This window comes from Seriola lalandi, unplaced genomic scaffold (assembly GCF_002814215.2).
Source record: "Seriola lalandi dorsalis isolate HSWRI2012SDOR001 ecotype SW California unplaced genomic scaffold, Sedor1 jcf7180002054369, whole genome shotgun sequence".
NCBI lineage: Eukaryota > Metazoa > Chordata > Actinopteri > Carangiformes > Carangidae > Seriola > Seriola lalandi.
The window spans coordinates 34,872-60,989 of record NW_019524922.1 but is presented as its reverse complement, the minus strand read 5'-3'; the positions used below and the strand labels follow the sequence as shown (position 1 = coordinate 60,989).

Here is a 26,118-nt window from a genome sequence, read left to right as displayed (position 1 = left end):
TTGTTGTTTTCTTCATTACAGTGACTAACTACCTGCTGTACATTTAAATTGAGCAGTTCTGCTCCAGCACCCACAGCTCTCTGCTGCTTATAGCGAGTTTCACTGATTCAGCATTTGTTTACATGCTGTTTAGAACTGATTGTTACTTTAGCTTAGCAGTTAGCTCTGGCTTCTCTCTCTCCCTTGCTCAGTGTGTGTGTCTCGGACCGACAAATTAACTTGTACATAAGAGTGTTGTGTTTTTGTCGCTTCAGAATATCTGATGTTTATTACAACTTCAGCGATGTCTGCTGTCATGCTGTGGACACACAGCTCCGCTAGCTAACCGGAGCTACAAACAATAAGGTGAGTTATTACTGCAGACACCCAGCAGCAGCTCTCCCACTCAACACGGTTTTTCAAATTTGATTCTTTATGTGTTTATGGTCTGAATCTCTGGTTTGAAGTGTTCTTCAATACAATATGATGTTCATTTTCTTTTAATTATGGTCCTATTTAAAGGAAAATAGACATTAAAGCAGAGTGGCTTTAGGGCGTGGCTACCGCTACCTGCCTGTTAATCCGGATATGACGTCAGAGCGATGTGTCGGACATTTGACTTGTCACTGTGTTTTCAGTTCATCAAAGTTAGCTCCAACATGCTGTTTGCCTGAAAATGTTTGTTCTCAAAGACTCAGATGAGTCGGCGGTTCAGTTTTTCCCGGTAAGTTCATTTTGTTTTAAGCTTGTTTCTTTGCTAGCCAAAATTAGCATCCCTGTTAATATCACGGTTCAGGTGAAGATGCACCTTGCTAACCAAGCTAGCCAGCTAGTGTTAGCGTTAGTTGATAACCTGTGTCAACCTAGGTTAGCCAGGTGGAGGTGTTCAGTCAAAGCCCAATAAAAAGGTGAATTTAATCAACGTTAATCTAACGACGTTTGGTTTGTGTTTCTCCACGTGACCCAGTTTAAGTGATCTGCGTTAGTGTAATGCGCAGCGTTAATGTCAGTTAATACATTGTACATCAAGATGTCTTGATCAAGTTGAGATAACGTGACATATGCTAAATGTGTAGACAAATATTTGTCATATAGAAGATTGTTCATTTAATACTCAAACGAGTCCTCAACTGAAGTAGACATTCATGCACCTATCCTGACAGCTGATCGATATTTGTGATCAACTGTGATCCACCACATTTTGACTCAAGTGTTTGTCTTTTATTGTCATTTGAAAGGTTTCCACACTGTGAAAACTGAGTGATCTGTGCCAACAGAAGGAGGAGCTCATGTACAGAGCAGCCCATTAGTTTCCATTCATCTGGCTGTGGAGAAGGGAGACTGCATGGACATCCTTAGTTCTCTTATGTGCTGTGATGATGATGAAGGTAGAAAACCTCCCAGTTCATCTTCCTCTGAGGAAATGACAGACTAACTGCTGATGAGTTAGTTTATTATTCTGTCTTCAGTATTCACAGGTTCAGTTTCTTACCTGCAACTTCATTTCTGCTGTTGTTGACAGGTGATGGTAGCAACACTTTTAAGATCAGGATTTATAAATATTAAACTGTGATTAAGTGATGGATCATCTCTAGCACTGTCACCACCTCCACAGGTGAAAGTATTTACCAGTTAACATCAGCATGTTTTTTGATCCATTGTCAGTGTTGTCAGACAACATTTAAATATTTCTAGTATTTATGTTGTTGATTAAAGCTAACATAGAAACAGCCACACAATGCTGTACGTGTTACTATTGTGAAAATTCATACCAGATGTGTTCTATAAAAACCATCAACAAAGTTAAAGCAAGAGCTTCATAAATAACTTTATTAAGCATTATAAACTACATTAATTTAAGCAATTTACAACACTGGAAACGTATAAAAGAATAATAAATGGATTAATTAAATACTGTAGTGTACAATTTACAATCAACTAACTATTTAAAATCAAGAAATAGTTGTGGATGAAGTTAAAGCTGAATTTCACTGTCATATGTAAGTTTGCTTAATAAAAAATAAGTAGTTGAATCAACAGTGCAACAGAATCTTTCGTAACAAGTATAATCATTATTCATCATGAGTCCTAATGTGTGAGACAGTTAATATTTATTTGCTCCAGTAACAATCTCCCTCTAAATAAGTGATGCTGTTGGAACAGCACACTGATATTAACTATAATGGCTGAGGACTGTGAAATATGAACTCTAATGTTTTAAACTATTGACAATGTGTTACAGCTGCAGTGGAGTCCAAAGGTCATGTGATTGTATGTCTGACCTGGGGCAGAGAGTGTAATAAGACAGTGAGGGTGTAGGGAACAAGGAAGAGCACAGCTGATCAGACTGAACAATGTTATGGCCACAAGTGTTACATTAAAAAATACTATATTATCATATAAGACACTGTGTCTATGTTTGGGAAGAGAAGACCTTCATGTGTGGACACATTCCAACAGATGTTTTGACTCCTGTCATCAATAATGAAATGAACTAGAGCTGAAAACTAGCCAAATAACACTGAACCAAACTTAACATGAACAAACACAACACACACGTCCGCTGCTCTGCTCTTTAACAGCACGTCCAGACACGACAGTTCACTGTAATTACGGGATCGTTAAGTGACCGTGACTTACCGACATTGACAACCCGCTGTCTCTGTTAACACTAAGTTCGGTAACGTCCCCTTTGCTTTGCAGAAATCATTTTAAAACGCGTTATAACATGTTTTCCCTCGGTCTATGGTTTTAATACAAGTGGTTACACCACACAGTTAGCTTAGACACAGTAACTTCAGCTAATATTACAAGGTTTCTCCTCATATATGTGATATTTACCAAATGTGGACATGTATGCAACTAGTTACTAAGATTATTTTAACACTAAGATATAAAGTCTACCTTGAATTATGAATGCTAACTTTGTTAGCAGCGACTTCGTACTGTGTATCCAGGAGCCTGCTGCGGTCAGGTAGCCGGTGTAGGCGGCCGTGCAGAGCAAAGACTTTCTACAGCTGTTCTTGTTATTACAGCCTGTTGCTGCACAAAGCTCAGGCACGTTAACACTAACTGATGGATTACTTGTCCCTGTCGGAGGAGAGAGGAGGAGCCTCCAACTCCACGGCTCCTCCTATTGGTGCAGCAACGATCCTGTCAGTCCTCACCACAGCTGCTGCAGTTTCAGCATCAGAGGAAGAGAGTTTAAGAGCCCAGCCCGCACATCATTAGTGGCGGCTGACATGATAGGCAGCTCATCTCTGTACCTCCTTTGTGAACATTTGTGATTTGGTTTAAGATGCTGGTAGTGATTGTTGGGGACTGGGCTAGGTTTAAAATTCTGATTGTGCATCACACCCTTAGAAAAAGACTGTTGGACACATTAGGAACAGGGGTGCTGCTTCTAGTGTTTTTGGGTTGGTTAGAATCGCATAGTTAGGCTCTTTGCTCCTGTTCCCCTACTCCAGTTATCCTGTTGCCTTGTTTGTATTTTTGTTTAATTATTTACCCTCCTGGTTAGGCAATAAATTAAATCAGTAAATTTGATTTACCAATAACACCTGGTTTTATGTTGCTTCCCTTTTCCCCTAGCTGGGTCGTAACATAAAGACTGCCAACATACAGTGACTGGTGAGACAGGCCCATGACATCATATACGGACACTCGAAAAACCAACATGTCTGCAAGGAACTGAAACCTGGTTCTGTGAGCAGTCCACAGTCAGTAAGTGAAATACTCGGTGGGTAAAATTTCCTGGGCTGTTGTATCTTCTTTGCTTGCAGAAATCAACTGCCTGGTACTGGATGTGAGTCCCACAGCGTCGGAGGTTTTACTTTCTCAGCAAAGTGGTTCCACAAAGGGTTTATATCTTGATGCTTCATGTGAACAGTGCAACATCTACTGGCCTTAATGCAAAATGGGCAAATACAAATGATTGTACATCACAAATTGAATGCAAGTATAAGGGAAAGCATGATTGTATTTTATAATCCAAGCATAGATTTATATACTGTCAAAGCAAATCAAAATGTTTTGTATGCATCAGATGTGTCAATATAAGTCAAGTTAAGCTCAATGTCTTTGTTTTAACTAAGTGTCAAAACTGTAAGTTGGTTTGCAATGTGGGCAAAGAACATGTAGCTTTACTTTTAAATGTCAGCTTTGGTGGTTGTGCTGCAAAGGTGCAATATAAGATGTAGCCAGAACTTTAGTTTAAAATGTTCAAATAATGAATTAACACGATCAACGGTGTGTGAAGCAGCCACAGTGATGATGTCATGATCAAGACCTTCATCTGTTGTATTTCAGAGTTATCTACTGAAATGAGCATGTGCATCAGCCAGCCCCGACCTGTCCTGTGTTGTGATACCGCTTTGTATGTTGAAGAACAACTTCCAGCAACTCTTGAAGTTAGCATCACAAACAGAGGAATGGCTGAACCTCCTAAAAGACAATATTCATCTGCATCCCGAAGGACTGCTCCCGACAAGAAACCACGTTCAACAGCGAAGAAAAGCAAAAGAAAAACTTTCCTGTTAGCCTGGTGAGTAGAATCAATGTTAGCTCTTTAGCTAAAAGTATAATCAGTGCAACGACTGACAAACCGTACCGACAAACGTTTCAGGTGGTGATATTGACATTGTGGACAGACGTTTTAGCGGTTACTAGGATTGTGTCCGTTGCTTTCGGCTGACGTAAAGGGGAGCGTGTCTATGTTCCCACAGCCCTAACCCTAACCCTAACCCTAACCCTAATTTTCAAAAGTTTCTGTGAAAAAAAGTTCTAAGAAATGTGGGAACATAGGGCTGACCCCGTTGTACAGCTAGTGACATCAGTAACTTTAGGCTCATTTTGTAACTGATGACTGTAACTTGAGATTGTATGGACCCAGTAGACCAAGTGAATACACGTCTATCGGTTCACCATGTTGTAACCACTTTACATTACTGTTAGGAGATCAGCCATGATTGAAAGTGCACTAGGTCTTTACATTTCTCAGGAGATTACAGCATACCTCTGTCTTTATCAGGATCTGAGCCAGTACAGATGCAATACCGCCTCCACCCGTCTCACCAACGGCAGAGAGTCCAGACAGTGAGGAGGGTCTAGGTGAGTAACATGCTATCATTCACTTTAAAAGTAAGACTTGTCTATACAGCTGATTAAATCAGACCCACAGTGTATACATGTTCATACTGCTGATTCTTAATTATGGATATACCACTGTCTATATTGGTTATGTATTTGACAGTATATCCATATTTTGTATTACTCAATTTGTTGGTTATGTCGCGGCGTCAAGCAGAGGGTTACACCAATCCAAATTCTCGTTCAATTGCCTGACAACGCCACCCTGGGAATTTCACCCAAAGAATTATTTACCATTACCAGTCAATGGGACACACAGGTTCGTTATACTTCAAGCAAGAGACGTGAGTGCAAGTACTTACAACAAAAAGTATACTTTATTACAAAAATATTCTAAAAGACTATAAAATCCAACCATACAAAACAAGAAAAAAGAGGGAATATGATTCAGGAGCTGAGGCCTACGGGTGTGGGCAGGGGCTCGTGAGAGGAGTGGGGAGTCTAGCAAATACAAAATAATATTAAGGTCAAAATAATCAGACACTCAAACACACGTGGCAAGCACACACACAATGTGAAATCACCCAAAATCCCAGGACACGGCACACAGAAGGGAAGGACACCACCACCGGCCTGCAGCAACTGAAAAAGAATAACAAATTACTACAAAAAGAATCACAAAATAAACATACAAAATGAGAAGAGTGGGCAGGTAACTACTAAACTAAAAATGCCCAAAATTAAATAAACATTGTAAAAAAAACACTCTACACTGTATTGCCACAGTCCTATGCACAACCCAATAGCTGTGTAAGGCAGCTGTCAGCCACCCGCAGCCCCAGCAGCAAGCACCGCACAGCAGTAAGAGCGAGAGGGAGAGCGTGGAGTGGCCGACCAACCAAGGCCGAGCCGGGAACTGCGCGAGGATGGAGAGAGCGGAGTGGCCGACCAACCAAGGCCGAGCCGGGAACTGAGTGAGGATGGAGAGAGCGGAGTGGCCGACCAACCAAGGCCGAGCCGGGAACTGAGTGAGGATGGAGAGGCCCGCAGCAGCAAACACAGCAAAGGAGCAAGCCAGCAAGCAGCTGTGAACACGGAACAGGAGACAAAGCAAGCAAGCAGGAGACGAAACAGCAGCGGCTCAAATCAGCTGGTGGTGACGTCACACCACCGGTGGACTCCGTCAGCTGATGAGATTTCCTAATATTTAAAAAAAAAACTAAATTAGCATTGCTAAGCTAAAATTAAAGAAATTGTGGGAAGCAGCAATAGAAAATGCCTACCTTTTTAGAGTTCACACAGGCATATGGAGAGTGAGGGAGAGACGAGACCCGCACGGCTACCGGCATTCACCTGTAACCACACCAGCGTTTAGCCAGCAGAGACGACAGCAATGGCAGAGAGAGAGAGAGAAACACCTACCAATACAGAAGACGCCAAACAGAACAACAGCACGGCCCACAGTTGCCGCTCTGAGAGGGCAAACAAATCATCCGGTCCGGAAATGACGCAATGAGGTGAAGCGCAAGACAAGGAGAAGGTGACAGGCTGCCGCTTTTATACAAAGCTGGACCAATTATCGGTTACCAGCTGGCATCAATCAAGAGCAGCGCCCTCTATGCTGCTACAGTTATATTGTGTGTGTGAACATTGAATTCTTATCACACCTTGTTGTTTACCCTTAATTTCCTTGTTTACATTTCATAATATTCATACTGTATGTATTTTTGCATATTCATATCTATCTTCATGATTTATTATACTCACACAACAGACCTAACATGTTTGAATATAAAGAACTTGTATGATCTAAACAAATTGTCCTATCACATGTTTGTCTGTATCAGGACCAGAAGTCCAGTCTAATCACCACCAATGATGGACCAGCACCTGCCTTTTCTTCTGTATCTGGCCTCATCAGTCATCAACCACGTTATATCAACACCTTGAGGTATGATCCCTGCACATGACAGATATTGTCTATACTTTTGCACATCCCCTAATCAATACCTTTTGCACATCTTGCCTAGCAGGAGTTTTGTCATTCTAAAACATTTTTGTACATAGTTGTGGTAACGTCTTTATATGTATCTATTTATATATGACTGTTGCAGTATTTCACTTATATTTTATTTCCTATGAATACGTTAATTAGATACTACACCAAGCCAAATATCTTGTAAGTGAAAAGTGCTTTTTATGTGTACACAGCTCTTTCTCCTCCAGTGTCTTTGTGTTGCCTCACCACTAATGTGTTTGTTTGTTATATATATGAATCTCTTCTACAACTTCTTCACATGTATCATTTGTGCAGATTTATTCATTAAGTCTTTTTATTACAGTATATGCTAAATGAGGTTTAAATGGATGATTGATCTTCTATGTTCTGAAGTCTTAGACTGCCTCAAACATTTCATAGTGAAAACTTGAGCTGCTTGACATGTCTTTACTTTTCCTTTTGTGTTTTCATAGGGATGGCAGACTCCACCTCAGGCCAGAAAAGGTAAGTCTGTTAAATGCAGTTTGTATTTTGTGTAATAGCATTTCCGCTCAGATCATAGTTAAACGTTTAAGATGAGTTAAAATGATATTATGTTTATTACATTTAAGTTGTCGTCATATCGAATGCATCAGAAAATAACGTGGCTGTGATTATTAGTTTTTGGCTTGAATATTACACTTAAAATACTTGTTTGGAAACTTGCTGTGTCTGATTTGTTGTTAAGGAACTTATTGTGATGTAGTGATTGAGTAATGAGGAACTACTCAGTAACAAATGTTTATCACTTCACCGACCAAAGCTCTACAAATAGTAAACCACAACCATGTAAATGTAATGTTTAACATAGCCTGCTTTATGCTGAGAGATGTGTATTACTTAGCAGATGTTGTTGACTGTAACTATGTATCCAGGCTCAAATTAGGGTCAAAATGATTTTGAGCTTGTAAAGTGATGTTCACAAAAAGTCCAATGTTTGTAGTTTTAAATCAGCCTTTGTAAACCTGTAAAATAAATCTGCGTGAGAAATTCAAGTTTGCGTATGTGAAACAATTGTGCTTGTCTCGAAGAGATTTGCATTTGTTTAAAGTCTGAATGAAAACTCTACAAATAATCAGTGTTGAGGTTGAACAAAGACTCTGTAAAAGAAGAAATGGATTTGTCAACATCTGTGTCGTGATACAGAGAAGAAAACTGTAAAACTCTGGTCAAAAGTTCCCACAGTGTGACACCGAAGTGACAAGGAAATTTGTACTTGTCAGTGTCACACACTGGGAATGTTGCACACTGGGTTTTACAGTTTTCTGCTTTTTATCTCTGTACAGACGTCCACAAAGCATTTCTTCTTCCCCTGTGTCTTTGTTGAACCTCACCACTGATCAGACTTGGAACAAAAAGAAATCTCTTTGCCACAAGCACAATTTTCTTTCACATGCACAAACTTGAACTTCTTTATTTTCCAGGTTTACAAAGTTTGATTTCCAACTACAAATATTGGAATTATTTGTAAACATTACTTTATAGTCTCAAAATGATTTTGAGCCTAATATGAACTGGGGGCTAAGTCGTTCTGGCAAGGCCGCAACTGGGGGTGCGAGCTAGCCCCTGTGTTTTTTTTTTGTTTTTTTCCCCTTTATTGGTGAAAAAAACATGGACAAACGGAACAGAGAGGGGCGGGGCTAGCTTGCTACCATTAGCATTTTTTTCCTCCTTTTATTGGTGAAAAAACAGGGACAAATAAAACAGGGGTGGGGCTAGCTAGCTAGCTAGCATTAGCATTAGCAGCTACCAATAAAAAAAAAACGGTGGGCTAGCTAGCATTTGCCTTAGCACTGATCATCAGGATTAGCTTCTTGTCTACAGTAATGACTGATTACAATGATAATGGAGACAATGTATGTGTACAGTATATAGAGCTGCCCCAGTTTCATTAGCTCTAGCATTAGCAGCTGTCTTGCTGGAATTTTTCATTGAATGAATTTAACAATTTCATTATAAGATTGCAAAATGAAAAGTGGGGGGGCTAACTCACAAGCATTAGCAGCTACTGTTAGCATTAGCCTTTTTTTTTTCCTCATTGGTGGAAAAAACGGACGAACAGAAGGGTGGGGCTAACTTGCTAGCATTAGCAGCTACCAATACATTGCAAAAAAAAATGGTGAGCTAGCTAGCATTAGCATTGATCATCAGGATTAGCTTCTTTTCTAAAATAATGACATTGATTACAATTATAATGCTAACAATGATATACATGGCGGCTATGTGTGTGTGTGTACAGTATATAGCCTTGCGCCCCCCCCCCCCCCCCCCCCCCCCATTTTAATTAGCTCTAGCATTAGCAGCTGGCTTTTTGGCATTGTTCATTGATGAATGGATTTAACAATTTCATAAGAATCCAAAATAACAAGTGGGGGGGATAGCTAGCATCTTTATTGGTGACAAACAGACAAACAGAAGGTGACACAGAACATTTTAACCATGAAGCACGATAGACAAGTGACAAAGTGTATATAAAACGACATTTTGTTTGATTGTATATAATAATGACAATAATAGTTAAAATAATTATAATTTTAAAAAATAATAATCATGAGTATTGATAACAATTATAATAACAATGATATATTGCAATAAATGATAATGATGATAATGGCAGCAATGAACGTGTGCATGTACAGTACATAGAGCTGACCACCATTTTCATTAGCGCTACCATTAGTAGCTAGCTTGCTGGCATTGGTCATTGAATGAATTTAACAATTTCAGTATAAGATGAAGATTCAGAATATCCCAATGAGCAGAACGATTAAGAATCTGTGTACCCGGCCCGGAGGGATACCGGGGCCCCGCCCTGGAGCCAGGCCTGGGGTTGGGGCCCATGGGCGAGCGCCAGGTGGCCGGGCCTTAGCCCATGGGACCCGGCCGGGCCCAGCCCGAACCGGCTACATGGGTTCGTCTCACAGTGGGCCCACCACCTGCAGGAAGAGGGTTAGGGTCTAGTATTCTTTTCCAACAGGGAATTTCTCTAGGATGAGGTGTAATTCAGGCAGAGTTTATGTTCTTACAGCTGCTTTCACACCACTGCTGTGTGTGTACTAAATTCACACAAAAATATTAATATTAACATTTGAAACTTTCTCTGTCACTCTCTCTCCAGGTGACAAAGAAGCTTGTTGGTGCTGCTTCTGAAACAGTTGCCTGGGTTACCAATGTTGGTGTGTTGGCTTTCCAGGATGGCGGCCAGATTGATGACGCCACATCTTGGAGGTGGACCCCCGGAGGAGCCTGTTGGCACATTGAGGCATAGCGGTCCTCACTGGAGGGGAAGCACAGGATGCTCGGCCTGACTGTTGCCAAGGTGATCCAGAGGATCTCCTGGGAGAAGTGGAGGCTCCACTGTTGGAGGAGGACACATGGGGCAGAGGAGACGCTCCTCCTCATCCAGGATCTCCACGTCACCCTGGACGTCTCTTTGCTGGATTGTCTCTGCATCCAGGACATATGGAGACACAGAGGCGCCACCTCAGCTGCATTCAGGACCCAGCAGGTGCAGCTGTACAGAGACAGGTAGACTGACAGAGGGCGGGGTCAGCCTTCTGGTTTCCACCTTCACCAGTTCATCCCAGGTACATGCGTGTGTCTCATAGCTTGTGATTCAGTATATTGTGTATTATCATTTCATGCAAACATAAAATACATTTTTAATCCACAACCTTTATCCTCAAGCCAGTGCCAAGTACTTCCAAGCTCCTGGCAACACCTGCCAGACAGAGCAGGAGGAAGAGCGAGTTCTTCCCTCCCAGAGACCAGGAGAGGCAGCCCAGGTGACAGTTCAAGGCAGCGACGGGGAAGAACACCTCCTGTCCTGGGAAAGAGAGTCTCCAGAGGTGAGATTCACTTCAGATATCACTGTTTCCTCTAATGAATATCAGATTTATATTAACATACTGTGCTCTGATTATCTCTCAGCTGTCTTCTTGGACTGAACTCGGGCACTGCAAACTGGGCCAGTGTTAGCCGCCTTGTGGAGGCCGTTTCCAACCAGCTCTGCGTCTTCACCCGGTGGCCACGTGGTCCAGAGGGACCGTGAGGACTCGCTGGTCATTCATTCTCAAGGATTATGTGGCATCAGAGAGGCAGTGCTGGTCGGCCCCAGGTTGATGGCTCAGACCAACATCCAGCTCTTTGAATTGAATTGAGGACTCAGTGGTAAGAGTTTGTCATAAAGCTGTTGGTGTGTTGTAATCTGTTCTGTGATTTATATTTTAAAGTCTGTGTTTGTCTGTGGGTTCCAGGTGCTGGCCAGACTCTCCCTTCAGCAAAGGGTCTGTCCTTGGTCCAGGTGGGACAAGGACAGTCCTTTAACTTCAATGTCCTGGAGGAGCAGCCTGGGCCCTCCAGCAGGGGTCTGCCTCCTCCTCCTCCTCCTCCAGATGATGAACAGCATGGCCCCTCATCAAGTGCTGTTGGTCCTCCCCTCGCTCCAGCACCACTCCCCTCTTCTGTTCCTCCACCTCCTCTTCCTGGACTACCTGTACCCAGGACCAGAGCCTACAGGAAGAGGAAGGTGACCTGAAGCTGCTGTGGCAGAGCGGGGGCCGCTGCCTGGAAGTTTATATATTCAGAGATGACAAAGACGGTAACTGAATCATTATTAACTCTTTTCTTTTCTTTCAATGATATTCTTAAATTGCATTCAGGATGGTGCAGTGCAAAGACTGGACACTGACTGTTTCCCTGGTAAAATGTTGTAAATAGTTTCCATTGGGCACAATGCTGTTACTGTATGTGAGGATTCATTTGTAATGTGTGCTTTCTTTTATTCTTGCAGCTCACTGCATGTGCTGTGGTGCAGTGGATGGATGGGCATCGGTTGAGAAAACAATATATCATTAAGTGCGGCTCGATCGGGAATGGTGTGCTCTGACTTTTCGTAGCGATTCGAGTAACCATGGTGACGTAAATGACGTATGCGACGTAAAAATTCCCATACAGAATGAATGGGGAGACGTTTTCAAAACGACCAACCCAGCCCTCTTTGGAGCTCTACTGCTACGTCACACACACACACACACACACACACACACACACACACACACACACACACACACATATATATATGTGTGTATATATGTGTATATCTGTGTGTATATATATATATATATATATATATATACATATATTTTGACAGAAGAGAGAAGTCTCAACATGGTAAGAGGGAATTATTGGCTATTGGCAATTTATACTGCCAAACACAGAAGCACAGACACTTTCAAAATAAGAGTCTAAAAAGGTTAAGAGGTAAGGTAAGTCATAAAAGTTTGATCTTAGAAGTGATTGTCTATATGGGGATGTAGTGGTAAAGCTCTAGCACAGTCACCACCTTCACAGGTGAAAGTATCGACCAGTTTAACATCAAACGGTGTTCAGTAGGAAACAGATGGAACTGACCCACCAGAACTGCAACCTGGAGCAGAACCAGACTCTTCATAGATGTGATGCTGTGACCTCAGAGACAGATGTGTGACCTCACACACTCTTTAGTGTGAACTGAACACTGACAGTTCAGATTGTGAAGCAGGTGTCAGTGTAGTACAGCTCATGTTCATTAGTTTTATTCACAACTTCATTGTTGTCATTGAAAAGGTGTTTAATAAATAAACCGGTGATTAAATTGTACTGAGTGTTTCTTCATATTTACCATCTGCCTCATGATGAATCTAACAGTCACTTTGGTGAATTAGTGTTTTCATTGTTATTTAAATTGGTAAGTTCATAAGAGAAATTAAAAAAGCACAAACTCTAGTATCTGTCTCTAGATCCTGTGTTGTCACTGTTGAAGGACGGACACATTTAAACATTTCTATCATGTTTGTTGTTGATTAAAGCAACATAGAAAGTCTTTGATTAATTACAGATTCAGGAAAAACTTCAGTGTTGTGATTTCTATACTGTGCTGCTGCTGCTGTTAAATTACCAGACACGCTCCATAAAAACCATCAACAAAGCAAAGCTTCATAAAAACTTTATTTCACATTAAAACTGCATTAATTTCAACAATTTACAATCAACTGTAACTGACAAATTAAAACTAGAATACAGTTGTGAATGAAGGTGCAGGTGAACTTCACTGTCACAAGACAAGTTGCATCATAAAGAGGTGGATAAATCTTATTTAGTAACAAGTATAAATTATAGTAGAGATGTAAAATAATCCTTCATAGCTCAGTGAGGACGGAGCAACAGTCTGAGTTGACTTGTGTGATAAACCATTTTCCTGCTTTCCTCCCAGTGCATGCTGGGATACATTCCAGTACTTCAAACTTTTTTTGTTTGAAGATTGAATGTTTGAAAAGTTTGCTACATTTGCATCCAGAATAAAAAACGTTTGAATGTAGAAGTCACATAAATGTAAAACTAATAAGATTCACCCTGAAATTACAGAGAAGATCTTTAAATATAAAGTTAGTATGGCCATTAACCTTTACAGATAATTACTGTCATTTTACATGGATTTGTATGTAATTTAAGAAAGCAGAAAAAATACTGTATAAATAATACAGTAATTTTTCTTCACAAAAATGGGAAATAAATGTAATTCATTATTATTGGCATAATGCTTAAAAGAGAAGTTTGGCTGTTAATTCACAGATAATTTCTGTCATTTTACAGACTTTTGTTCACAATTTTAAAAAACAGAAAATTACTGTTAGAAAATTAGTTATTTTCCATAAAATTAGTTTGTTTTTTTTGTTTTTTTTTTTACTGTGCAGCCTGAAACAGGTGGCAGTTTATTACAGTTACTACAGAAAGTTCATATCAGGTATTGATAGACCTTAATGAGCCTGACAGTTATTTATTAATCATGAAACTCATCGGTCCATTCTCATCCCAATGAGAACTTTCACTACATTGGATGGATGAATGTCATTTAAAGCTCACTGTCTTTAGGTGGAACTAGAGAAGATAATTAGAACTGAAACAATTAATTACTCAAGTTAACTGATACGGGAAGAAAATAACAGCTGGTTTCCGCCATTTTATAAACATTATTGTCTAGTTGTTTTCTGTCACAGTAAACTGATCTTTTTTTCTGTTGGTCAGACTGAAGAAGACTTTCAATATCTTCTATTATATACACAAAATGATTCATTGAGAAAAAAACCTGCTCAATAACTGATTATAAAAAATATGTTGGTCGCAGTTTGTCTTCCTCGCCTCTTCATCTTTGTAGAATTGAAGATCATTTTGCTTTCAGTTGATGCAGATATAAGTGTTTTTATGAATAGTATTCAAATATCTAAAAGTATATCGCGGATCACTTGATTGTAGTGTAATTGATTATAGTGTTATTAAATAAAGCTCAACTGTACCTTGTCATTGATATATTAATGATTGGAAACAGTGAGTTGATTAACAAAGTCAATAATATGTGTAGGTCAGTATACAAACTTTCACAGGTGAATATTTTTTATAACACATAACTGTAATGGTTGTTAATGTGCAGCAGGGTTCTGTCACAGTTTATTAACGCAAATTTTTTTCTGTCACTTCTAGAACGTTTTAAAAAACTTTATTAACCCTACATTCTTATTTTAGATACAAAGTTGCCTCCTGTAGCTGCGCGCGCACTTTCACGTCTCGCGTGTGTCTTTTTGACGAGTACCGCGGTGGCTGATGGGATCGCTCTGCCGCTGGTGTGGACATGTCCGCCATGTTTTCCGCGGCGCAGGGAGCGGACCAGCCAGGAAAAACGGCCCCTACATCCCGTTAAACCCGCACACTGATGAGTCCTCCCGCCGGTTACTGGAGCAGGGGACACCGATGAGCTCTACTGCGGCCGACACAGTCGCGTCCGGAGCGGATTCACGTCGGTAGTGGAGCGGGTTTGTGGCGGGATTCACGGCTCCTTTGGATTGTCGCTGATTTGGCGCAAACAATGAGTAAACTCTCGTTCCGGGCGCGAGCGCTAGACGCCGCCAAACCGCTCCCGGTTTACCGCAACAGAGACCTGCCGGACCTGACCGACTGCGTGTCCATTAACCGGGCCGTCCCGCAGATGCCCACCGGGATGGAGAAAGAAGAAGAGCTGGTACGGACATGTTTTATTTTAAACTGTGTGTCTGTTAGCGTTAGCTGTGCCACGGTGGGATTCACGACGTGTTTACGTAGAGTTCTGTCCGTACGCCGTGTATGAAGAGAGGGCCACACGCATGAATATACGCAGGTTACGTAGGCTTGACGTACAGTGTACGCTATTAGCGTAGCGCCAATCAGGCTTGGACGCTTTCTGTGACTGACGAAGTTTCACGTAGTAGTCATGACAACGGGCGACGCAGACTGTGAAGTGTCCCTGCTTGATGCTAGCTAACCACTGCTACATTAACGTCAGTCTCTGCCGGTAGAAACGTAAACATGAGCCCGTGAACTGTCCCGTGACACCGCGGACAGTTATGAGACCCGTCCCCTGCACACTGGTGCTGTCCTGACTTTTGACCTCTCTGCTGCCATCCGATTGTGAGCTCTGTGATTTAAAAAGACTTTATCAACTGCAGCATCATCAGTTAGGATTACAGAGCGGAGTAGAAACAGACCAGATCATCAGAGCAATATATATACATATACAAATCTATATATGTATACATACAGGAAATGAGCGTTAGTCCACACAGTGACATAGCAGGTCGTCTTCAGGTGAACATCCACCTGAACAGAAACCTCACAAACAACAATCACTACAGAATGACAGCTTCCTAAAACAGTGGTAACACATGATGTCATAAAGTCCACATTATTGCATTAGGGCTGCAAGTGAGGATGATTTTCATTATTGATTAATCTGCCAGCTGTTTGTTAGATTAATTGTTTAAATCATCGCAGTCGAACTGTCCAAAAGTCAAACCCATGTTCACAGTGATGAAGTGAGGAAGAGTTCAGAGAACATCTGTCACTGCTTCACTGTTCTTAATAACGACTAAAACGAATAATAAATTATCAAAATATAGACAAATATTTTTCTGCTAGTTGATTAATCGACTAATCCTTTCAGCTCTGCATTTTTTTTCTTTTTGTCAACACACGAAAATGATTACATATTGACAGGGTGTCACCAGGACTGATTTGAATCATATGATGTGCTGAGTGTAGGTTTTATATGGTCAAAGCCTGTAGAACACTGAAGGTTTTAGGAGCTCATATTATTCACTGTGAGAACTGTGGTGCTATGAAACTATTCTCCAGCAGCGAATCAGCTGGCAGATACCTGACAGATAAATCCAGACTCTGTACAGGCTAGGTTATTCTATCTGGAAAAAGAGATGATGAATTTAACAGGTTAGTGTCAGAGGTTTTTAAACAGCAGGAGAACTCTGTAGAACAGAAGTTAGAAACCCTCACAACGTCTGAATCACCTGGTTTTAACTGATCATTAGTCTGATCTGTTCTTCATCAGGACTGACTCAGTGTCTCTGATGTCAGACAGTTATAATCTCTCTTTCAGCTCTGGTGGAAAGAGGAGGCGAACCTTAAAACCTAGTTGAACCTGAACCCAGGTCTTCAGTAGCTGCTGATCAGACCTGCTCAGTGTTCAGGACGAGGTCTGGACCGTTGTTACAGAGCTGCTTCAGTCAGACAGGTTATCTCTCTGAGCTCAGTAACATTATCTCTACTGGGTTCAGGTCTGGGTCTGACGGGACCACTCCAGAAAGTGGATTTTCTTTAATGTTTAGGGTCATTGTCTTGTCCTGAGCTTCAGAAGGTGGACAGACACCCTGACATGATCCTGAAGAGACCTGGATAAACTGATGATCTTGATCTGGTCCAGGTCCAGAGGCAGCAGAGACCAAGATCCTGCTCCACTTGTGGGAGGAGGTTTACTCCACACACAGAGCTGATGTTCTTCTACAGTTCACCCTCAGTCTCTTCAGTCCATCAAACAGTTTCAGTTAAAGTGATGAAGCAGCTTCCTCTATGGGCTCCATGACAGCAGGACTCCATGAGGACCAGGGATGTGAACCAGCTCCAGTGATTTCTTTAAATCTTCAGCTTTGACATCTCTTCATCCTCAGTGTCTGAGATTTTTGTTGTGAGGCTTCAGATGTTTCTCTATAAGTCTCTAAACGTCAAAACCTCCAGACTGGATTCACTCACTGACTCCCGGCCTGACTCCTCCTGAGGTTCACACACTGTTTCAGCTTCACTGTGAATGTTTGAGCAACAACACAATGATTAGTGTTGTTAGTTAAACACATAGTTTGTTTATTATTGTCACTTATATGAAGATCTGATCAGATTTAACGTTACTGATAAATACAGATGAATCACTGATGACTTCTTACCTCTGTACATGATGACACTGATGATGAATAGGACAGAGGTCTGGGTTGTCTTCTTCGTTGGTCTGTACAGGTGTTGATATGTGTGTCTGGTTGTTTCAGGAACACCACCTGCAGAGGGCGATCTCGGCCCAGCAGGTGTTCAGGGAGAAGAAGGAGAACATGGTGATCCCTGTACCTGAAGCAGAGAGTAACACCACCTACTACGACCGCCTGTACAAGGGAGAGGTCAAAGTTCCCAAACAGCTCATCCACATACAGCGTAAGTACTGCTGTACTACATCTGTACTGCACACTGACCTACACCTGTACTACACCTGTATTTCATCCTGTACTACAGCTGTACTACATCTGCTTGACACCTGACCTACACCTGTATTGCATACTGTACTACACCTGTACTATACCTGACCTGCGCTACGCCTCTTCACTTCTTCAGCCTCACAGTCTGAGAAAAAATCTGTTCAACACAGATATCAGTACTGTATTACTAACACCAGTACTGTGTGTACTACACCGTTACTCTGTATACTAACATCAGCACTGTGTACTCTGGTCCTGTAGCTCTGGGTCTGGACTTGGAGCAGCCGGACTACGACATGGACTCAGAGGACGAGACGCTGCTCAACAGACTGAACAGAAAGATGGAGATAAGACCTCTGCAGTTTGAGACCATGGTGGACCGACTGGAGAAGGCCAGCACACACCAGGTAACACACCTGAACATGGTGATGGTCAGTGTGAAACTGCTGGGGGTGTGTTCAGTATTTTATTTCAGAACCAGGTCTCTATACTGGACCCAGAATCTCCTCTTGAGCGGTTCTCAGCTGACCCCTCTGGTTCTGGTTTCAGTTGGTCTCTCTGGCGGAGGCGAAGTTGCTGCTGAACGAGGATGACTACCTGCTGAAGTCGGTGTACGACTACTGGGTGAGGAAGAGGAAGAATTGTCGGGGTCCGTCTCTGATCGCTCACATCAAACAGGAGAAGAGGGACGGATCCACCAACAACGATGCCTACGTGGCCTTCAGACGGAGGACGGAGAAGATGCAGACCAGGAAGGTAAGTCCACATGTCTCCTCCAGTTACAGAGACGCAGACGAACAGTTTACGAACAGATGTTTCTTCTTCCTCAGAACCGGAAGAACGACGAGGCATCGTACGAGAAGATGCTGAGACTAAGGAGAGAGTTCAGCCGCACCGTCACCATCCTGGAGATGATCAAGAGGAGGGAGAAGTCCAAGAGAGAGCTGCTGCACCTCACCCTGGAGGTGGTGGAGAAGAGGTGAGAAGGGGAGAGGAGGGAGTAGTCCAAGAGAGAGCTGCTGCACCTCACCCTGGAGGAAGAGGCGAGAGGGAAGAGGAGGGAAAGGCTTTGTGTAGTACCTGGTTACATCAGATGTGACCTCAGACCTGAAGACCTGGGTCTTCTCTGATTGGCCGTGACAGTCTAAATGAAGGTTGTTTTGGGCTGAATGAGTGGTGATGATGCGTTTCCTGTGTTCAGGTATCAGACAGGAGACTTCAGTGGAGATGTCCTCAGAGAGGTCTCACTCCCTCTTGTGGAGAAACCCGTGTACAGCAGTCCAGTCACTCTGAGCAACAGCAGCAGACACAAGACAGACATCAAGATCAAGGTATAAACACCTGTGTGTGTGTGTGTGTGTGTGTGTGTGTGTGTGTGTGTGTGTGTGTGTGTGTGTGTGTGTGTGTGTTTCTCTATCAAACAAAATGTTTATAATAATTTGAACCAACCTGTCATGAACTCTGTAGAGTTCAAAGTTTGTCACCTTCAGATCTAATCTGTGAAAATCATCAACCAATCAGAGGACGATGACCACACCTTCCTAAATGAACCACCTGTTACCTGCTCACCTGAGCGACCTGAGCACAATGTGTTTTCAGTCAGACAGGAAAGAGATGAGACCTGAGGTTTTAAGGTCCTGGCAGTCCAGTGACATGGACTGGACTCTTCAGGACTGGTGGTGGTCAAAGGTCACTGTGACCACACAACATAACAAGAATTCATACACTGGTTTACTGAGGAGGTGGTTCAAGTTTCTTCTCTGAAGGTTCTAATAAAAAGTTTTACTTTTTTTCTGTTTTTCTTTAGTCAACGTCAGTTTTTCATCGTTTGTTTCCAACAGTAAAAAAGACCAGATCTTTATTTTCAGTGTTTTCATCCAAATGTTTGAACCTTATTCTGCTTTCCTCTGTGTGGAGCTGATTCTCATTTAACCACAGAAGAAGAAGAAAAAGAGCTTGTTAAGGATCCAGTCAGAGCTCACAGGATGAAACCATGATGTGACATTTCAGTTGGTTTCATGTGTTAATGTGAGGAAGGCTCAGCCTCCTCATCATCGATCCATTCAGTTTATTATCAGTGTCTGTTCTTCTCTCAGATGCAGAAGAAGCAGGAGTCCATCAGAGAGGAGCTTCCCTTCGACCTGCTCAGACCAAAGAAGAAGAACATCAGACGGGACAGATTATATCCTCCACAGAGACGCCCCGGTCGACCCCCCGGTCCCTACACCGTCAACATGGCTGACATCAAACAGTACGACTTCCACAGCTCAGGAGAGGACGACTGTCCACCGCCACCGCTGGTCAGTATCACATCATGTTGTAGTGAAGGACACTGAGTCCAGATGTGACTCTAACGCTGACACGACCCAAATGTGACGCTAACACTGACATGGTCCAGATGTGACTCTCTCACACTGACATGGCCCAGATGTGACTAACTGTGACTCATATTGTTGTTGTGTCCTCAGTCTCCTCCGTCTTCTCCTGATGAGGAGAACAATCCTGACGGAGTCTTTGTCTTCAGGAGGAAAGCTGGATGTCAATATCTCTCTGTGAGTCTGTCATTACCTCCAAATCTGGATAATCGCTGGGTCTTCTATCAACAGCTGTTATTAGAACGTGCACACAGTCCAGAAGTATTTGGACAGTTCCACATGTTCTTTAGTTTCCTCTGAGCTCTAAACCTCCCACACACTTCTGACTATACTGATGTGAACCTGCTCAGATTAAAGCTGAGGCTCTTTAATGATTCAGACTGAAGGTGTGAAGAACATGTGGACCTGTCCTGGACTGGACTCCTGCTGCACACCTGTCAGACAGAACATGTGACTGGTTTACAGATCATGACTCTAAAGACAAGTCTAAACTAAGATGAAATTTTCTTTCTTTTAAGTCACAAAGACATAGGAGCAGGATACAGACAGGCGTGTGACACAGGCAAGAACCTGTCCAGGTGTTCTCAGGGTTTTATACAGGTTTTATTGTTTTCAGTTTAACCTGAACACTGACTGTAGAAACACACCTTAAGTGTCAGACAGCTGCAGCCTCACTTGAACCTCAGATCACCTGTAGAACATATCACTACAGACGGGGTCCACACTGAACCTGATCAATGAACCTACCTCATGTCCATGTGGACACAGGCTCACGTGTCCTCTGAAAGAATGTCTCATGAATCAGATGTTTTTATGACCTCATGATGTGTGTTTGTTTCTGAAGCCCTTTACGGAGCAGACAGGTGGAGACGACCATCCGGAGCTCCTCCCTCTGCGTCTCCGTCACTCTCTGACTGAACTGTCTCTGCCGCCTCATTGGACGGGACTGAGCCGCCGCAGGATAGGACGAGGGGGCAGGTAAACATCACACCTGACCACCTTTAGTCTTTGTTAGTGTACCTGGAGGAGGGCGGAGCTCTGTGTGGCAGATAAAGTCATCATTCATCAATTCATTAATCATCGGGTCCAAGCAGCTGGCGACCATTTCAATACCATATCTACATTACACATTACTCACCGTTTCTGATCTGAACACGTTATCGACCATCTACTGAACGTGTGTGTCACTTTTTGCATCATTTGACTGAAGATTTGTGGCGATTATAGATGTTCTTTGAGTTAACATATTTGTAAATATAGAGTGACTGACTTCTGAACTGACCATAGGTTACAGTGAAGCAAAGTTTCATCATTCAGTGGATGTGATGAAAACATCAACTCTATAGAATGTACAGGTGATTTATTATATGTAAGTTTGGAAAATAATTATGAATTATTGATACATCTTATATTTTCTGTAATAAGTCACATGCACTTTAATCAATCATTAACAAACTTTATACCTGGACTGAGTCATGACCTGAGATCAAACTGACTTCCAAATGAATCCATGCAGCTGAATCTGAGATATAAACTTTTCACATTGTAGCGCCCCCTAGAGGCAGAATATCCCAAGACTGTAGCAAAGCTAAAGTTCACAGACGTGCACAGAATTTGTTTATAATAACATCAGCCAATTTTGATTTGTTTGTGTAAAATTGATCTTAATGACACACATTTAAAAGTTTCAAGTTATAAAGACCATCAGAGCAAAGATGTAGAAGATTCCAGAGATCAGAAAGATGAAAGAATTTTGACTGTAGCCCAACCAGTTTGAGAAAATGCAGAAATGTAACCTTCATCAGTCCCTCCAGGATTTCACAGCTGTTTTTGGATCGCTGCGGCTAAAATAGCTGATTTTACCACAGCTTTTCTTAAAAATTGCAATGAAAGTTGAAACGTTTTCAGATGTTTTTTTTTGCGATGAAACTGCGGGAAAAAATCTAATTTCTAAAATATTCTCTATCTTTTTTTGTATAATTCATTAAAAATTGAAGGCAACTGGTTCCAGTGAGAATAAATCCAGGTGAGTGAAGGTGGTGACCCAGATTCTGCTCCTCTGCTATGTCTGAATCACAGGTAGAGCTGATCTTTAGAATCACTTCATCAATTTATAATGCAGTGACCCCCACACACCCACCCCCATTGAATTCACTGAGCAGCTCCGAGGCCGCCGGCAGCTACTGCCATCTTTAAAGGTGGAGTTATTTCTTGAGTGTTACTTGATGTGTGATTGACATTCGGAAATCAATCAATACACCTTAAATGTCTGATCATTAGTTTTTATCAGCTCTTTCCATGACAGACTCGGTGACGATCGGATCTTCAGCTTCTTACAAATGTAGATAAACATCAACGTGATCATGTGACTGTAGATAATTTATTTCCTCTGGAGAATAAAAGTAGCGGAGCGTCATTCAGGTGGCTCCAGCTCTACACCTGTGGCTCCACCACAGTGTTGCAGCGCTACAGAACTATTTAACCCCTTAATGTAAAACATTAAATGTCTTCACACGTCTTTAACAGGGATGTTTGTTGGTGAATGTGAGATGTTCATGTCATACACGTCTGCAGCTTCACAACATGCTTCAACACCACAAACAAGGAAGTGAGTTTGGGGACATCATCAAGGTTTTGATCCGGGACTGATGTGATTGGTTCAACTGGATGGAAACTTTGATGATTGGTCAAATTTGCAAAAAAAGTTGTGGTGATTAGACAAAAATCCAAGGTCGTGCAGAACTTACGAGGATTGGTTGAATCTGCGTTCATTTTTGCGATAAGGACTTTCTGGAGGGACTGATGAGTGTCGTTCAGTAGTGGATGGAATTTGCAATCAATTTTAATTTTTTTTTTTTTTTTTTTCCATCAATAACTCTCGTCCTCGTCTCTCTGATCAGGATCATCCTGGACAGAGCCTCCTCAGCTTTGGATCCAGTACTGAAGCAGCTGGACTCTTTAGCACATCCGGTCTTCAGGACCAGAACCGGTACCTGTGTCCACCGGGATCACGAAGTAACCCTGGACTGGAAACCTTCCCTGTCTTCAGGAACCCCCCTCCCTTCCCTGACTGAAGTCCTGAACAATATCCAGAACCTGAGGAGGTTCTGCTTTAGACCCAGACCGGTTCAGGACCAGAGGGAGGGCAGGACCACAGGGTTCACACTGGACGACAACAGACTTACCTGTCGTCTGTCACCTGACCCTAACCCTGTGTCAGGTGAGTCACAGCGACACTGTGAAACAACAGTTGATGTGCAGGTGACTGCAGACGTGATGAAGGAGTTTTTATTCCTCTGAAACTACAGTCTGAGGGGGAGGGGCTTTGAGCTAAGAGTGAAGGGGGGGTCTTGCAGTTCAATATTGACCTGGTCTTGTGAAGAACCTGCTAATTAAAGATGGCTCTGAGGGGGATCAGTGGGAAACCTGTTACCTTTACAGTCCGGCCCAGATGTTTTTTGTCTGTCGTGCTCAGGTTACCAGGCAACCATCCAAAACATTAGGACAGATTCATTAAAGATAAACTAACATCATTTTCATCATTAAGCAGATAAGGATTCACATCGAATTAAAAGGAAAGATTTATTCTGATCAACAGGGTTGATCTATGACTTCTATGACTGTCCCTCCTACAGTCAGTCACTATGGTAACCCTGGTTTTTGAGCTATTTAATTGGAGGAAGGCCTCATCACTCCATTCGCTGTGATTCATCTTTACTGTGTGTGTGTGTGTGTGTGTGTGTGTGTGTGTGTGTGTGTGTGTGTGTTTGTGTGTTTGTGTTTGTGTGTGAACCAGCAGGGGGCATCACAGAGGAGCAGTACAACAGTCATCAACAGCAGCTGGTCCAGATGCAGAAACAACAGCTGGAACAGCTGCAGCTACAGAACAACGCTGCTTCATACAGACACACAGTGCTGCACAGAGCACAGGTAAAACACACACACACACAGACGTAACTGCCGTGTGTTTTCATGTTAGAACTTGCTGACCAATCGCAGCCCAGCATTTCTTAACTCGGTCTTTGTTGTTTCTGTTTGTGCTGTCTGGTCCTCAACCTGTCCTGTTCTGTCCCCGTTTGTCCCGGTCTGATGTCTAGTCCACCCGGTCAGGTGAGTCCAGTTCGAAGACTCTGGACTCGGCCAGTGCTCAGTTTGCAGCCTCGGCTGTGATCAGCGCTCCTCCCCCTCCTCACGGTCACGTCAACAGTGAGATCAAATCCTACAAGACCAGTGTCAACGGAGTTCACTCTACAGGTGAGCTGCGTCACCTGTCAGAGCCTCAGCTGAGGAGGACGTAACTGACCACACAAACTGCAACATAGAGAATCGACGTGGACGATAATAAATAAATAATTAAACATAAATAAGTTGAATTAAATCGTCTAACGTCGTTTACAGATCGGTTCATTGTGTTTTTATCATCGTCCAAATAAAACTTTATTTACAACAATGTGCTTGTATTGCATCTTTAATCATATTAGACTCCTCCTCCTCCTCAGGTCCCTCCAGGCCACCGTACTCCTCCCCCTCTCTCAGCAGGTTGGGGCCTTCAGCTCGAGGGTCATTACCCTCCTCCTCCTCCTCCTCCTCCCCTCAGTCCCTCCCCAACCAGAGGAGCCAGGTGGGGGCCGTCTCCCCTGCCCACCCCCACACTGCTCGACCCTCCGCCCCCCCAACGTCTGCCTTAAAGCTCGCCACCGTCGCTGCCAGCCTTGACCGAGTGCCCAAAGTCTCCACCGCCAGGTAAATATATACCTGTCCAGGTAAATTTACAGTCTGTGGTTCAGACCAGGTCTTAGTCTGGACAACATGTTATTCTGGATCAGTCGGACTGGTTCTAGTTTGAGACCTGATCTGAAACGTACTGACATAAAACTCTGATGCTGTCGGTTTGATCTGTGTTCAGTGGAGGAAGTGATGTCATGAGTGATGACATCTGTTTTTGTTGTCACAGAGACTCGAACGAGCCGGAGAGACGTGTGAACGGACTGTCAGAGACCACACTGCCCATGGAGGTCACATAACATCATATCCCATCAGCCCCTGCTCCTCCTCAGTGTCTGACCGGTGAATGTGACACGCCGTGACCTCCAGAACAGAAGAAGAAGATGGCGTCTGAGTAGAATCAGAACTTTTACTGAGTGTTGATATTATTACTATTATAATTGTTATTATTGTAATAATTGTTGTACAGTTTGTAAATGTCTCATGTAATATAGATTTTGTTTCATCACTTTAGTTTCTGAAGCAGCTTTCATCATGTGACTCCAGAATCAACTCTGATTGGTCCACAATATGTCCTGTATCTCCACTCTGATTGGTCCATGATGAGTCTGTATCTTGGCTCTGATTGGTTATTTATTTCTTATGTTTACATTTTGTATTTCTTTTAACTGTTGTTTTTTCCCAAAGATTGAAAACATTGATTTGGTGTCACAGATGAAATATTTGTGAACCGTTAGTTTTTACTTTTACGTGTTTGTTCCTCTCTGCCTTCTGATCACTGAAACCCTCATTCAATAAAAATATGCATCTTGTAAAGAGACGATGATCTGCAGCTGTAACAGAGTTTTTATATCATGAAATGTGTGTGCGGGGGGCGGGGGGGTCAGAGTCAGACAGACGCTGATCAGAAGAGTTTGAACTGAAGCTCCGACATGTTTCATTCTTTTCTGTTGGTTTTCTTCTGGAGCAGTTTCCATGGAGACAAGAAGAAGTGACAGTCGGCAGTTCACTTCCTGTTCACTCTGCGCTTCAATAAAAGACAGTGACGGACTGAGACTGTTTGTTTCTTCAGTCTGTAAATAGAAACAACAACGTGTCTGAGAACAGTCACTGTGCTGGTCCCAGTTATCAAAGTATCAATAAATGACGTTATCACAGGCAAAGATGAAACTATTGATCAGCATCAATAATTATTCAATCATATAAACATGATGTATAACGATGTCTTTTACTTTGGTACTTGAAGTTCTGAATTCAGGATCGTTATTTGTAACCGTTTTATTTTATTTATGTGATTGTCTCTTTAACTCAGCTG

At 42.4% G+C, this 26,118-nt stretch overlaps 1 protein-coding gene and 1 long non-coding RNA gene across 6 annotated transcripts; both read left to right on the top strand.

Annotated features, from left to right (window-relative positions):
- The first annotated feature begins 6 nt into the window (after positions 1-6).
- On the top strand, positions 7-12,740 carry LOC111656770 (uncharacterized). Of its 4 annotated transcripts, XR_015437401.1 has the most exons (13): positions 7-345; positions 618-703; positions 1,218-1,367; positions 3,571-3,702; positions 4,288-4,522; positions 5,009-5,088; positions 6,915-7,018; positions 7,540-7,570; positions 10,224-10,692; positions 10,793-10,953; positions 11,036-11,275; positions 11,362-11,705; positions 11,898-12,740. It is a non-coding gene; the product is annotated as an uncharacterized LOC111656770 (long non-coding RNA). The 4 variants fall into 4 exon arrangements; XR_002760896.2 differs by having other exon boundaries at positions 7-703; positions 10,299-10,692; XR_002760895.2 differs by having other exon boundaries at positions 7-703.
- Positions 12,741-14,852: 2,112 nt separating this feature from the next.
- epc2 (enhancer of polycomb 2) lies at positions 14,853-25,624 on the top strand. 2 transcript variants are annotated; one of them, XM_023408609.2, is made up of 14 exons: positions 14,853-15,158; positions 17,503-17,662; positions 17,965-18,110; positions 18,253-18,459; positions 18,534-18,682; positions 18,905-19,034; positions 19,800-20,003; positions 20,172-20,255; positions 20,923-21,056; positions 22,979-23,298; positions 23,878-24,008; positions 24,176-24,332; positions 24,578-24,821; positions 25,033-25,624. In XM_023408609.2, the coding sequence occupies exons 1-14, from the start codon at positions 15,006-15,008 to the stop codon at positions 25,100-25,102; spliced, it is 2,289 nt and encodes a 762-aa protein (XP_023264377.1). In that variant the 5' UTR covers positions 14,853-15,005; the 3' UTR covers positions 25,103-25,624. The 2 variants fall into 2 exon arrangements, with proteins under 2 accessions (XP_023264377.1, XP_023264376.1); XM_023408608.2 differs by having other exon boundaries at positions 23,875-24,008.
- The last annotated feature ends 494 nt before the right edge of the window (positions 25,625-26,118 follow it).

Bases quoted from the DNA above. Each gene is read 5' to 3' on its own strand.
- epc2 (XM_023408608.2), top strand. From the start codon at position 15,006: ATGAGTAAACTCTCGTTCCGGGCGCGAGCGCTAGACGCCGCCAAACCG. The intron at 18,460-18,533 runs GTAAGTCCACAT...CTTCTTCCTCAG, and splicing joins AGAAGATGCAGACCAGGAAG to AACCGGAAGAACGACGAGGC. The intron at 21,057-22,978 runs GTAAACATCACA...CTCTCTGATCAG, and splicing joins AGGATAGGACGAGGGGGCAG to GATCATCCTGGACAGAGCCT.